Source organism: Dendropsophus ebraccatus, chromosome 2, assembly GCF_027789765.1.
Source record: "Dendropsophus ebraccatus isolate aDenEbr1 chromosome 2, aDenEbr1.pat, whole genome shotgun sequence".
Lineage (NCBI taxonomy): Eukaryota > Metazoa > Chordata > Amphibia > Anura > Hylidae > Dendropsophus > Dendropsophus ebraccatus.
Window position 1 is genome coordinate 86,749,460 of NC_091455.1, and position 13,715 is coordinate 86,763,174.

General features: G+C 40.8%; 1 protein-coding gene across 7 annotated transcripts in view; it reads left to right on the forward strand.

Annotated features, from left to right (window-relative positions):
• RIPOR2 (RHO family interacting cell polarization regulator 2) overlaps positions 1-13,715 on the forward strand; it is a 161,048-nt gene that overhangs the window by 89,307 nt on the left and 58,026 nt on the right. For all 7 annotated transcript variants that reach the window (XM_069957916.1, XM_069957920.1, XM_069957914.1 and 4 more), the window contains 8 exons: positions 852-1,007; positions 2,456-2,534; positions 2,723-2,746; positions 6,037-6,090; positions 7,101-7,250; positions 8,237-8,300; positions 9,574-9,617; positions 10,636-10,761. In XM_069957916.1, coding sequence (XP_069814017.1) covers positions 852-1,007; positions 2,456-2,534; positions 2,723-2,746; positions 6,037-6,090; positions 7,101-7,250; positions 8,237-8,300; positions 9,574-9,617; positions 10,636-10,761 — 697 coding nt within the window. The remainder of the gene's footprint in view (positions 1-851; positions 1,008-2,455; positions 2,535-2,722; positions 2,747-6,036; positions 6,091-7,100; positions 7,251-8,236; positions 8,301-9,573; positions 9,618-10,635; positions 10,762-13,715) is intronic.

The following is a 13,715-nucleotide window of genomic DNA, read 5'->3' on the forward strand; positions in this document are numbered from 1 at the left end:
AGAAGAGGGTGGGGAGGCAAGACTGAGGGGTGGTGCAAAGTAAGGGCACAGATACTACCATTTTGGCACGGGCTTCAAGTTTAAAAGTTGTTTTTTAGCACAATAACTGCATCACCTGCTGAACGGACCCCAGGACAGATCTTGGATTAAAAGCAGCTATCCGAAGGTACAAGTGATTTGGGGGGGTCAGATTGTGGGTACAGAGTCGCTTTAATGCAAACCATACTTCAACTGGAGACAAGAGTCTTGTTGTCTCTAGAAGAAAGTGGCCATGTTTATCTAACACTGGCTAACCACTGATCTATCATGGTACTTCTGGAGCTCTAGATAGGGTAGAATGGCAACACTATACATTCACATTAGTGTCCTGTATGCATCCTCCTTGTTACTCCCATTTTTTTTAGGGAGGGCATCCCTACACCATAGCATCCTGGAGACTGTAATGATCTATGACATTTCTAATCAATCGGCTCACATTCATTTTAGCTGCTTTACAGCATACACACCCTGCTGCATTGTCTATACGGTCAGTACAAGAAGTGTGTCTCCAGTGTGGCTGCCTCCTTTAACTAAAAAAATAAAAATATATATATATTATATATAATATATGCAAAATGAATTGCATAGGAATTTCCCTTAGTGCTTTCCTGTTACACAGCTTCTATTAGAATAGTAATCGATTTAGCACCCCTTTTTTTATCTCTACAATGTGATATTTGTGTTTTTACTTGTTTGTTTATATTTCTCTGGGAGTCTCTTGCCGTAGGTTCAATCTGTGCTTATCCCGGGCATGTTTAAATTTGTATAGTTCCCTGTAATGCAATACTTGTATATCTTGCCTTTTTTAACAGATGTAATTCATTTCTTGGGAATTCTTCAGTCCCCAAAAAGCCCCAAGCAAAACAAAAGAAAATGCATAATCTGGGCCACAAAAACAGCAGCTCTTCCAAAGAACCTCAACCGGAGAGAGTAGAAGAAATTTACAGTGCCCTAAAAAATGGTCTTGAGTAAGTATAAATATAAAAATCTTCATACAATGATTATTATAGATGGGAAAATTGGCGGCAGAAATCTAAAGCAAAGGGATTTCTTCTGGGATGTGCAGTTTCATATTCTGGGGATCTGCACCTGCATTGGCCCCATTTAATGTTTTTTTTTCCTGAATGGAATTCCCCACAGTAATGCTGTGTTCACATGTACATATGTTTTGGTTGCAATTGGTAAAAAAAAAAAAACAGGAATGGATTTGAAAAGAGGAGAAATTTCAGACTTTCTTGTATGACCTGTTCTCTGTTTATAGTCTATTCCTTGTGCAAAAGAATCTGCTGATATCCCCCTGCAACTCCATACCAGATGACCACGCTGCTTCTTATCTCTGCTCACTGTTTTTGCTCAGTTTAAGATCAAATATGTAAATTTGCTCATTCGGAACACTGGGGGCGTTTCCCCGACCCACCTACAGCCTTCTTCAGTGATGCTTTCCCTGTGCATATTCGTGTATGCATAATCAGGCCAGTCAGGAAGTGTGTCAAAGACCGGCCTGATTATACATACATGAATATGCATAGAGCAGCTGTTACTGAAGGAGGCTGGGGCGGGCAGAATGGTTCTCTCTAGGGTTGGAACCGCCCCCAGTGCTCCTAACAGGCACATTTGCATATTTGATCTTAAAGTGACTCTATCCATTAACCCACCCCACCAAACCGCTAGTACCACCCGTTTGATGAGAGTAAATTCTTAGCGGTCATATCTTTTTAAAATGCACTCTGTGCCTTGGTAAGAGCAAGAAATGATTTTTTAAACTTGCAGAGCTGTGTCATACTGGCGTGGCCTAGAGTGTCTGTCCCGCAGGTCTGCAATGCCTCTCCTTTATTCTTCCCAACCCTCCTCATTAGGAACACCCCCAGACATTTTTCGTCTAAACAGTGCACATGTGCTATAGCGACACAGGTGCACTGTTTAAACAAGCAATGAATAGAAATCCTGCCTTGGGGCATTTATAATGATGAGGAGGGAGGGGAAGAAGAGAGACCTGGGGCAGACCTGGGGCATAGACACTGTAGGCCACGCCAGTATGCACATTTTAAAAGACATGACTGCTAAGGATTTACTGTCATCAAACAAATGGTTCTAGCGGTCTGGTGGGGTGGTTTGGTCATTTTAACCCAACTGAACAAAAACAGCAGGGCTGACAGACACAAGAGGCACAGCGGCACGGTCATCAGGTACAGAGCTGCAGGGGTTTCCTCAGAACATGCTAAATTCTTTGCAGTAAGATGCAGTACCTATTCCATAAAAGCTGTAGTGAAATGCTACCTGTTAATATCTCCAGCTGAAGGAAGGCTCCCATGGCTGTAAATTATCCATAAGCTGTAGTTCTTTCAATAGGCTGATTTCTTACCTATTGTTTTTCACATGTCAACAATGATGCCTGGTGTTTGATTTCTCTTGTTAGTGAATATCTGGAAGTTCATCAGACGGAGCTAGACAAGCTGACTGCCCAACTAAAAGACATGAAGAGAAATTCCAGATTGGTAAGTCGGCTGTTAACGTGGGTACTTGTGGTTACCACACACAACCGCTTTTGTCCGCCATGTTACTGCGGTCATGTTGTCAGTAATGTATCCTAGACATTAGGCATGTTGCATTCTTTCTCCACACCGGTGTATTTTAGTATAATCTTATTTCTACCTGCACTAACATATATCCTTTTTCATTGCAGGGGGTTTTATATGATCTGGACAAGGTATGCTGCTATTACGTGTTTTGCAGTTTGGTGGGGGTTGCTTGGCAATAGTTTTATAAGGCATACTACCAATTTAAGAAACTCTAACTGTTGATTACCTCTTTAAATATAGCTTACTGTTACAGGTGACAGCCTTAAAATAGGTGTTGACAACATGTACATCAAAGATGATTTGCCACAAAAATGTAAAGTGATATTCCCTCCTGGAGGACTAGATAGGGCATAATTAAAAGATTGCGGGGGATCTCACCCCCTGCAACTCGCAGCTCTATTCTGCAGGTATCTCAGAGTCTCTGTTCTCAAAATTGCAGGGGGGCCCAGCATTCAGCCCCCCTCCCTTCCCCCTGATCTTAGTTATGGCCTAAGGCATAACTATGGCGTAGGGCATAACCACGCCAGATGGAAATACCTGTTTAACAGATATCATTACCACAATGAATTAGATATTTCATAACACATAAAACATGTTTGATTTTTGTGCATTTCTGTAATATGCAACTATCATCAGTATTTGCATAGTCACTAAAATTATTTACTCTTTTTTTTTTTTTGTTTTGTTTTTTGTACTGTAATATATATAGGTTTTTGTTTGTTTGTTTTTTTTTTAACCAATAATTCTTGTATGGTTTAGGCATTAAAGGAAAACTTCCAGCATGGATATGCAGAATTTGTGCTGCTAGTTTCTGTGTTGCCAGTCACACGAGAAGTGCATACATACCTTCAGTGTTGGTAAAAAAACGTTATTTATCTCTCTGGCTGCTGTTGTATCTTCAGGCCACCACCCACCTCCTTCATAATGATTGACAGCTTAAGGAAGTTGGTGGCAGCCTGAAGATATAGCAATGGCTGGAGAGCTAACCCACCGCTGTGACACTGTGCACCTGGGGAAAAGAATGTTTTTTTAGTAACATGGCGTTTCACACAGCAACGGTAAAGGTATTTATGCACTGCTCGTGTGTTCAGCAAGGGAAAATTAGCAGCCCTTTTAGCAACAGTGACCTAGTGGATGAGACGTCAGACTCTAGGTCCACTTGCAAAACTGACTTCTTGTTAAAGGTTATGAAACAAATCCTTCCTTTTTCGCAATGAGCATGTGGCTTCCAGTAAAGAAATAATCCTAGTTTAAGAGTGTGAAAAATGGACTTTATGTTAAGTAACATGCCCATATAGCATAGTTGGCACTTACCTATTTTAGCTCTTTTTTGGGGGTTGTACATGTTATGCCTAAGCAACTATGCATGATAAAAATTGAAAAATAGTCCACTATAAGTGGACAATATGATCTTGTGCAGTAATGTTATTCCACTATTGTAGTGTAATATTATACTGTATATTTATTACAGTGTCATCTCATATTAGCAGCCCTGGGACTAGGATCTCTATGCTACACATCTAACTCTAACTCTCCCCATGCAACTACATTCTACAGGGCTATTTAATGATCTGGCTGGCTGACTAATGATCTGGAGTTAGGCTGGATTCACACAATCATAATACACTTTTTGGCACCCATATTTTTTTGTCTCCAGGTCTCATACCTGGTCTAATGACCCAAACTTCATCCACTAATGAATGGAATGTCAGGGCGCTGATTCATTAGTGGATGAAGTTGGAGAATCCTTTTTGGGGTTAAAGGGGTAGTGCGGCGCTAAAAACAATTATTCACTAAATAACACACATTACAAAGTTATACAACTTTGTAATGTATGTTATGTTAGTGAATGGCCCCCTTCCCCGTGTTTTCCCCCACCCACGCTAGACCCGGAAGTGTAGTGCTCTATACTCACCTGATCCGTCTCTACCCTTGTCCGCCGTCTTGTGACAATGATTTAATCTTCTGGCGGTTGGCCGAACCGCTTCGACCGTCCCTCGTGCCGGCCGCCCTCTGCCGCGTCATCAGCTGCTCAGCTGCGATTGGCTGAGCATAACTGTGCATAACTGAACATAACTGTTGTATAACTTTGTAATGTGTGTTATTTAGTGAATAATTGTTTAGCGCCGCACTACCCCTTTAAGTATGGGCGGACTCACATTTGCCTTCACCTGTTTGAATGCACTCCTTAGTGTTGTGCCTGTTTGATGCTCTCGACCATAGCACACACTTTTTGTATTGTGTTAATGATTGTATAATGTTGGGTCCCAGGAAAGGAGCACATAGATGGAAGATGCCGAATTGGTGAATGTCCAATTAGAAAATGAAGATATGTCCAGCTCCACATATGTTAAAACTTCAAGCTTTATTAGTAGATATGAAGATCATCCAGTATTCATAAAAACACACATGTCAACGCATTTCAGAGTATAAACTTCCTGGCATGGCAATGCCATGATTAAGGAGTTTTTACTCTGAAACGCATCGGAGTGTGTGCCTTTATGAATACTTTATTTTCTAATTGGATTGTGTTAAAGGAGAAGTCCAGCAAAATTTTTTATTAAAGTATTGTATTGCTCCAAAAAAGTTATACAAATTACCAATTTACACTTATTATGGGAAATGCTTATAAAGTGCTTTTTTTCCCTGCACTTACTACTGCATTAAGGTTTCACTTCCTGGATAAAATGGTGATGTCACGACCTGACTCCCAGAGCTGTGCGGGCTGTGGCAGCTGGAAAGGATGATGGCAGAGGGATGCTCAGTGTCCCTCCAGTGCCCTGTGTCCCCCTGCCATCATCCGCTCCAGCTGCCACAGCCCGAACAGCGCTGGGAGTCGGGTCGTGACATCACCATTTTATCCAGGAAGTGAAGCCTTGATGCAGTAGTAAGTGCAGGGAAAAAAGCACTTAATAATAACTTACCGTAATAAGTGTATATTGGTGATTTGTATAACTTTTGAGGGGCAATACAATGCTTCTCCTTTAATGACCCAAATTTAATGCTCTGCAGATTCCTATAATGCTGTCAGTTCATGTCAGTAGACCTGTGGACGGGATTTGGAGCCATACTACGGCACAAATATATGCCCATATTGTGTAAATCCGTTGGTGCGGTTTTCCTACATGGGCAGATATAACCAACATTTGGTAATTGTCAGGGGTGCAACCTTTCATTTTCATTTTTGTCAGCAGCACATCCCCTGTTGGCTGCCTATGGTTTAATATATAATTTTATATTAATATATACATTAAAATATACTGTTGCTTAGAAAACCGGGACGCTTGTAGGGTTATTTTTATAATTCAGACACAGTATAAAATATTTTCAGCCCAGTTTAGACAGCATTTGTTTTTTTCTAACCACCACATTTACCAGAAGCAATAAATATGTATTTTTTTCTTTTTTCTTTTTTTAGCAAATCAAGACAATTGAGCGATATATAAGACGACTGGAATTTCACATGAGTAAGGTAATGGGAATCAGAAATATGGAGACAGCCATCAAACTATTATGATAATATTATAATTTTTTTATGTCTATAGTAGATGAACAGCTTGCCTCACCATCGTATGATCCTCATATAAGTGGTCATTTTCACTAATGTGCAAATTGTACTGACCACATGAATTTTAGGCGGTATTGTGTTTTACAGACTGGGTGGATCCACACCCTGGAAGATTTGGTTGTAGAATGTTAGATCAGGCTAGATTGGAATCTCATACTATAAGACTGTGTTTGGGGCTTTTAGGGACAATGGAAGCTTATCTTTTCTCCTGCAGATGCAGCAAAATAAAGTAAATTGCTAAGAAGGTAACTGCATATCATATTCTTCCTATTGCCTTTGTGCTTCTCCTCGGAGAAGTTCAGTTCAGTGGAGCAGAGCTGCTATAAATAGAGTAGTTTTTCCTACTAAATAGCAGGGTATACAGCTGTCTTGTGGTTGGTGACGTTTCTGCATGCAGCACATTCTGCTTCTCCTTCTCTGGTGCCACCTGTCGCCCTGGGTCCTGTAATGTTTTAAGCACCCTTCCTGTTTATTGAAAACTGATACTGTTTGCTTTAACTTTGACCGCTTTATTAGGGAACAGAAATTCCATAATTTTTTCTTTATTTATTTCTTCTATTAAACATATAGACAGGTGCTACAACTTTTAGGCTCCTTATTGAGCTCATAGAATTGTATGTCCTTTTTTTGGACATTAAGATTTTTTGAGTATGAGGTTGGATGTTTATGTTGTTTTAGTCCCCACACCCTCAAGACAAAGTATTTTCAATGCTTTGTACCTACAAAATGTTAGTCGTCAAATACCTTTGTGGCTAAATAAAATGCAGCTTAATATAACCATTAGTGACAGTCTATTCTCATTCAACAAATAACCATGTATCTATGTATATGTGTGTGTATAATATATATATATATATATATATATATATATATATATTATATATAATATATTTTATTGTTATTTTTTTTGTAAGGTTGATGAACTATATGAAGCGTATTGTATCCAAAGGCGCCTACGTGAGGGGGCATGTAAAATGAAGCAGGCATTTGCTGCTTCACCTTCAAGCAAGGCAGCTCGGGAGAGTTTGTCTGAAATAAGTAAGAGTTTTAAGGAGTACACTGAGGTAGGTACTTTAATATTATCCGCTCCTTTTACTCCTCACTTTACAAAATGTATTTTGAGAGTTTGGAGAGCAACAGCACCATTGATGCCTGGCATGAGCATTTAGGTTATACGTTTCCTCAGTGACCAGGCAGAAGCAGTCTAGTAGAGTTGTGTTACAGCTTTGAATTAGTGATTACCTCCCAATTTAAAGGCTACTGGTCACAAAGAAATCCCTGTGCAGAAGGGCATGCAGCCACAGGTGACTTCATGGTAATGCCCTCAATATGTCCCTCACCCTCTGAGTTCCAAACCAGTCCAATTATTTGGAATAGGGCTTACACATGGCCTGGGACATATCTGGGGCTACACCATCTTCCAGCTCTAAATTTTCAACAGAGGTAAAAGGTAAAAAAAAAAATGAAGGCAGAACTCTGGTTGCTGTGGCAGTCTTAAGGCCCTATTACACGGAAAGATTATCATCCTGTGTAATAGAACACAACAATCAGTCTACGTGAACGATGTCGGCTGAGTGTTGTAGTCGTTTGTTTTTCAACATGTTAAAAGAGAACGACTCCTATAGCAGCCATCTTCCGCCGTCACATCGTGGAATAGGAGCGGCGGCAGCAGATCGCCGCTATCCTCTACTGGCTGCCCGCACGATCAAGTAATCACCCCAGTGTATGGAATGAAGAGAGCTTGCCTCCTGAAGTGGCAGCCAGGCATTAAACAGCAGTTATGTATCTGTTCCCTCTCTGGCTGTGTGCAGTTTTGATAGCTTAACTGCTGCCAGATTCACTTTAAGCTGGTGAGGATTAGACATTTTGTGAATCTAGGAAGTGTTGTCATGTTGACAGATGCCCATGAGTTTTAGGTTTCTGGCACATATGTTCTGATAAGAGTAAAGTAAGCTATTAGTACAACCATATAGTTATTGGTATGAGCTGGATTTATAACTTGTGTTTCTGTTTTTATGTTTGGTTACATCTCTACGACCTAATTTTACAGAATATGTGCACAGTCGAGTCCGAAATGGAAAATTTATTGGGTGAATTCTACATCAAAATGAAAGGTAGTTAATTCGTCAGTATTTTATTATGTTATTTTATGGCACGTGTGTTCTGCATCATTTGGCAAAAAAAAATGTTTGTTTGGAGATTAAAAATTCAGCTCCATTCTAGAGCAGTTTCTGGAGGAAAGCAGCCTTGTTTTTCTGAGCCTGGATACCTCCTTTAATTTTATCATGACGATTTATGCCACGACATTGTCAGGTTGTTATTATTTTTGTGCTTAAAAGAAGGAACTTGTCATTTTCCAAATGCAGCCCAGTCTGAAAGACTCTTTCTTGTTTAAAATCTTTGTGACATGTCAAAATACTTTTCACGTTACTATTACACGGGCCGACTACGGCCTGATCATTTTAGTAAACAAGCACTGATCTGCTAGATCTACGCTCATTTACTGGGCCTATTAGACGGCCCGATAATTGAGCAGCAAGGGCTGCACGGACATTGTTGGCAATGTCCATGCAGCCCTTGCCCAAGCACCTGATACCTTACCTTTCCCCGCTCCAGGTCTTCTCTCCTGTGCTCCGCAGCTTCCCGGTCACGGCAGCAGCAGCGTCTGAGGGGCCTGTCAGCTGAAAGGCCACTTGGCAAATCACAGGACGGGACTGCTGCGGTCTGTGATTGGCTGAGCGGCCAGGAGCGAAGAAAGATAAGGAATCGGGTGTTTGGGCAATCATCAGCCTTCGGGCGCATATCACTATTACATGTAGTAAATCGCGGGTGGCACCCGACGACCTAAACCGATTAACCTATAATCGTTTCATCTGCTTATTGTTGTTTTTATTATGTTTTTGATTATCGTTCTGTGTAATAAGGCCCTTGCAGTGGCACCTGTCTCCTACTTGTGACGACTCAAAACTTTTTGTAAGATACAGAAACACTTTAAAGCACAAAAGAGGAAAAAAATACAAGGTCAAGGAATCAATTTTATATTTGTCGCTTAGATTATTGAAAACATTCATAGATACATAAGCGGATACATGATTTTGCATTTTTCCTTACAAATGATGTTTTACAACATTGGTTGCTTTGTTGGGTAGACAACATCATGTGAAAATCTGGAACCTTGTGAGACCTGATTGATTTCTAAAACGATCCATTTTCTCTAGTTTTTGTTGAACACTGCTTAGATTTTGTATGTGAATCACTGCTGCCACCTATTGGTAACATACCCTTACTACTGACTTTTCAATACTTTATTCAGTATAGGTACTTAAACTTGCTGTTAAAGGTTTTTCTTTTGTCCTCATAAGAACTAAAACCTCCTTTTACTTATAGGCCTAGCTGGTTTTGCACGTCTGTGTCCAGGAGACCAGTATGAGGTTGGTGAATTATTGACTTAGTACATGAAATATATAGTTTTACATGGGAACAATTAACAACAATTATTCAGATAATGGTCAAGAATGACTTACAGAAGCTCGAGCTGTAGGTAATCAGGCGGCCATATACTTTCAAAAACTGAATCAGTGATCTCTCCCAGAACAGGTAGTAATTTTCCATCGAACCCAACCCGTATTTTCACAGACATCATCTGTAAGTGGTCGGTCAGGAGAGACCTATACATCTTATATAGACAACTGAACTCGCCACAACAAAACTACAAGGTCTATGTGGACCTTAAAATATTATAGAAGCATAAAATACAATCCTTTACTCGGTCAAAATCGCCCATCACAATTAGCCATAACTTGCACACATAGCTATAACTTCTTTACACAGCTGTATTTGTGGTAAGTGTTTTCTCTAAATATTTGGACTCTTTTTATAATATACCGATATTGGTTCTTGTTTTTTCTCCAAATATATCTATTGATTTAGCCCACATCTCAAATGTATTAAGAACACCCATACTTGGATGCACAAGTATACAAATGACGCAACTTTAGTAGGTGGGAGAGACACAATATTTCTCCAGTGTTGCGTGACTTGCTTTACTTTCGAAGCTTGTACAACTCATTGCTCATGAACACTGTTCCAACCTCTCAGCATCCAGTAGAGGGCAACACCTGCCTGTAAAGTAGACCTGGAAAAAAAAGCTGTAAATGTTTTAGGCTGGTTATATACAGGTCTATACTTTAGCCCCCATCAGAAGATATATCCATCTCTCCGGTTGTGTTTCACATTCAGTCATATTCTGCTATTATGAAGTAGCTGGGATTACTTGTATCCTGTTTAAACTCAACCCTTAACTTGAAGGTGTATTGATTGACTTTTCTGACACTTGAAACAGTAAACATATTGCAGGCAGTGTTTCTCTTCATTTTGGTCTTTATTTAACAAATAAAGGATATATAAAGGATACAGAATTATAACATTTAAAACTTTATTTTTTAACAGATATTTATGAGATATGGAAGACAGAGGTGGAAACTGAAAGGCAAAATAGAGGTTAATGGAAAGCAGAGCTGGGATGGTGATGAAATGTTTTTTGTACCTCTGATTAACAGCTTAATATCTATTAAGGTATGTATATTGATCTTTATGGTTTCTGTTACACAACTGCTTTTATATAGAGGATAATATAACAGAAGTAACATGATGGAAAAGGTTGCACAAATGGGTGAATAAATGGTTCATTATCTTTTCACTATACCTGTTCCAGTGTGCTGCCTTTTTGTTTCCATTGTTGAGACCCTTAGTTAGTGTCTGAAGTGGCCACTCATTTGTAAATACATACAGTGGTTTGTTTTTGTTTTCCTTCAAGGGGTATTCTGGTTACAGAAACGTCTTACCCATGGGATATGAGATAAGGGTCTGAATGCAGGGGATGGTCCAATTTCTGGGACCCTCCATGACCTCTAGAACAGGGCCTAACTCTCCCTGCTCTATGCATAATCTGTGCTGGAGAAGATACATGAATCGCAAACCAACCCACTGCTGTATGCAGCAAAAAGAGTCTGGCTTTGTTCTGGTCATGTTGGGAGGGGGTGAGGGGTTAGAGGATCTGCTGACACTAAGCCCCTATACAATGGATAGGGGATATGTTTTAGGGGCTGATAATAGAAATAAGCTATGTACATAGAATACTAAATACAAATGTGGCAGATAGGAACATAAAGAACAAAGTTTAAAGTGTCACTGTCGCTTTACATTTTTTTGCAGAAATAAATAGTACAGGCGATTTGTGATTGGATTTATAAGCCGAAAATGCATTTTTATCATGAAAAAGCAGTTTGAAGCTCTCCCCCCTGTCTTCATGATTTTCTATGGAGAGGGAAGGGGTGGATGAGGCACCAAAACAGGACAACAAAGCGCTAATTTACAGCCACATCATCGGGCTCTCTCCTCTGAAGTCAGCACTGACCTCTCTGACCTCTGAATAGGGCTTTCATGCAGCTCCTGCTGTGTAATCCTTTGTTCTTTGTTCTCTGCTGCCGACTAATCTCCCCCCTCCCCTCTTCATAGAACAGACAGGGCCCGACTGATGTAAGAGTTGAGATTTCCTGATAATGAGCAGTGGATGAGAGAGAGGAGGGAGGGGGGGGCCTGGGAAGTCTTTTTGAATGAAGATAATGGCATATTTGCCTAATAAACCCAAATCGCCTGGACTATTGATTTCTGCAAAAAATAAATAAACAAATAAACCGACAGGTACACTTTAAAGGAGTTAGTAAGGAGTAAGTTCACATTAAAAAAAAGTTCCAAAGGCTATTAGCTGCTATTTTTAAGGACTTTGCACTGTTTCTCTCTCCCCCCCCCCCCCCCCCCCCCCCCCCAAAAAAAAAAAACAAAAAAAAAACCTACTGCTTGGCTGCTGGGCAGTCGCATGACCCATTTCTCTGTTTATCTAAAACCCTTGTATACACTCTGTCCTTCACACACCCTGCTCCACATCAACACCAGTCAGTAATTCTCCATCTTACAATATAGTCCTGACTATGTTACCCTGCTGAGTTAAATATTGATAATGTAATTGTAATTTGAAATCTGATACTGTGAAAGTGCATACTGTTTGTTTACTCTCAATAAAGTCACCATAAGCAGTTTGCTTGCATTACTCTGCTACTGCACAGGCTCTGATCCACCAATATATCCTGGACCCAGTGCTATCAGAATCTCAGAATCGGCAGGATATTAGACCAAAATGTAAACGGAGTGTGCTCATACACTTTGTTTTATTGCCCACATAAATGCCTTTTAGGACACAATCTAAGGCTCACACAGTAGAATGCCTTTGGTGCACAACAAATAATGCCCTCAAAGTGCCCCTTGCACTTTATCAAGTGTCCCAATACATACATAATTATGTTATAACATTGTTGATGATAAATGCTACCACCACTGAATAAAACAGAAAGATATTAACAATAATACCAGTAATAATACCGCAACACTATGACCACTAGCACTACCACTGCAGACCCTATAAGTGCAGAGTGCAGTTACATCCAGGGACTCACAGGGGACATCTTTTCTGATCAGATTTGTTCACTTTTTCTTATTCTCTCCATCCAGCATGGGCCATCTTCAAGTCATTTTCTGGGGGTGAATCCTCTTTCCAGAATCTGCCAGAGAAACAGTTTAGGTTCCTTGCTCCAGCACATATAGTAGTTAGGTCCCCTGTGCCTCTATATAATACATGGCCCCTCTGTGAGTAATAAGTCTTTCCCCATCAACATGACAGCACAATAGAGAGAGAGGGACCCCGCCCCCAGGAACAGGAAACCTGGAGGACCTTTTTACAGTTAGGCCCTCTTCTTATCCTCAGTGGTTACTTGTCCCTGTGGGGAAGCCTGGAGTGCAGAGGCTCGGATGGAGTCTCAGTATACAAACCTCTCCCTGAGCACTGCCTTGGTATCGTGCACTAAGGGGAAACCATAGGAACAGCCGGACCGCATTTAAGCATGACTTACCATCTGTCCGCAGGTGGTAGTTTAGTTCACTGCAGCCAGGGTCCCTGCGTGCTGGTAAGCCATGGGATGCGCCTGTCTAACTTCCAGTCCTGTGCTGTTATTCGCTCTGTGACACGCTGCATGGTGAGCGCCGGCCATTACACAGAGATGATGACATCAGACGCCATAACCTTTCTTCTGCAGGAGTAGCTGAGTGTGCATGTGCAATGTGCCCCATATAATTTTAAGCCCCCCCCCTACCCCCACGTAATAGTTAGGTATAGTAAGGTCCCCGTGTAGTATAGGCCCTCGTTGTGTAGTCCTAATATAGTATAGCCCCCCTTAGTACAGGAGTCTCCATATAATATAGGTCTACTGTGTAGCAAACCCCATATTATACAGGTCCCCCTGTGCAGCAGTCTCCATATAGTATAGATGCCCTTACATATATAGGCCCCTTTGTGTAGCATCTCCCCCCCCCCACGCTGTGCAGCCCTCAAGTTAAAAACAAGAAGCATACTCACATCGCTCCCCAGCAGCGTCTCTATCCTCTTGGAGCTCAGCTCTGCAGTAACTATTTAGGGA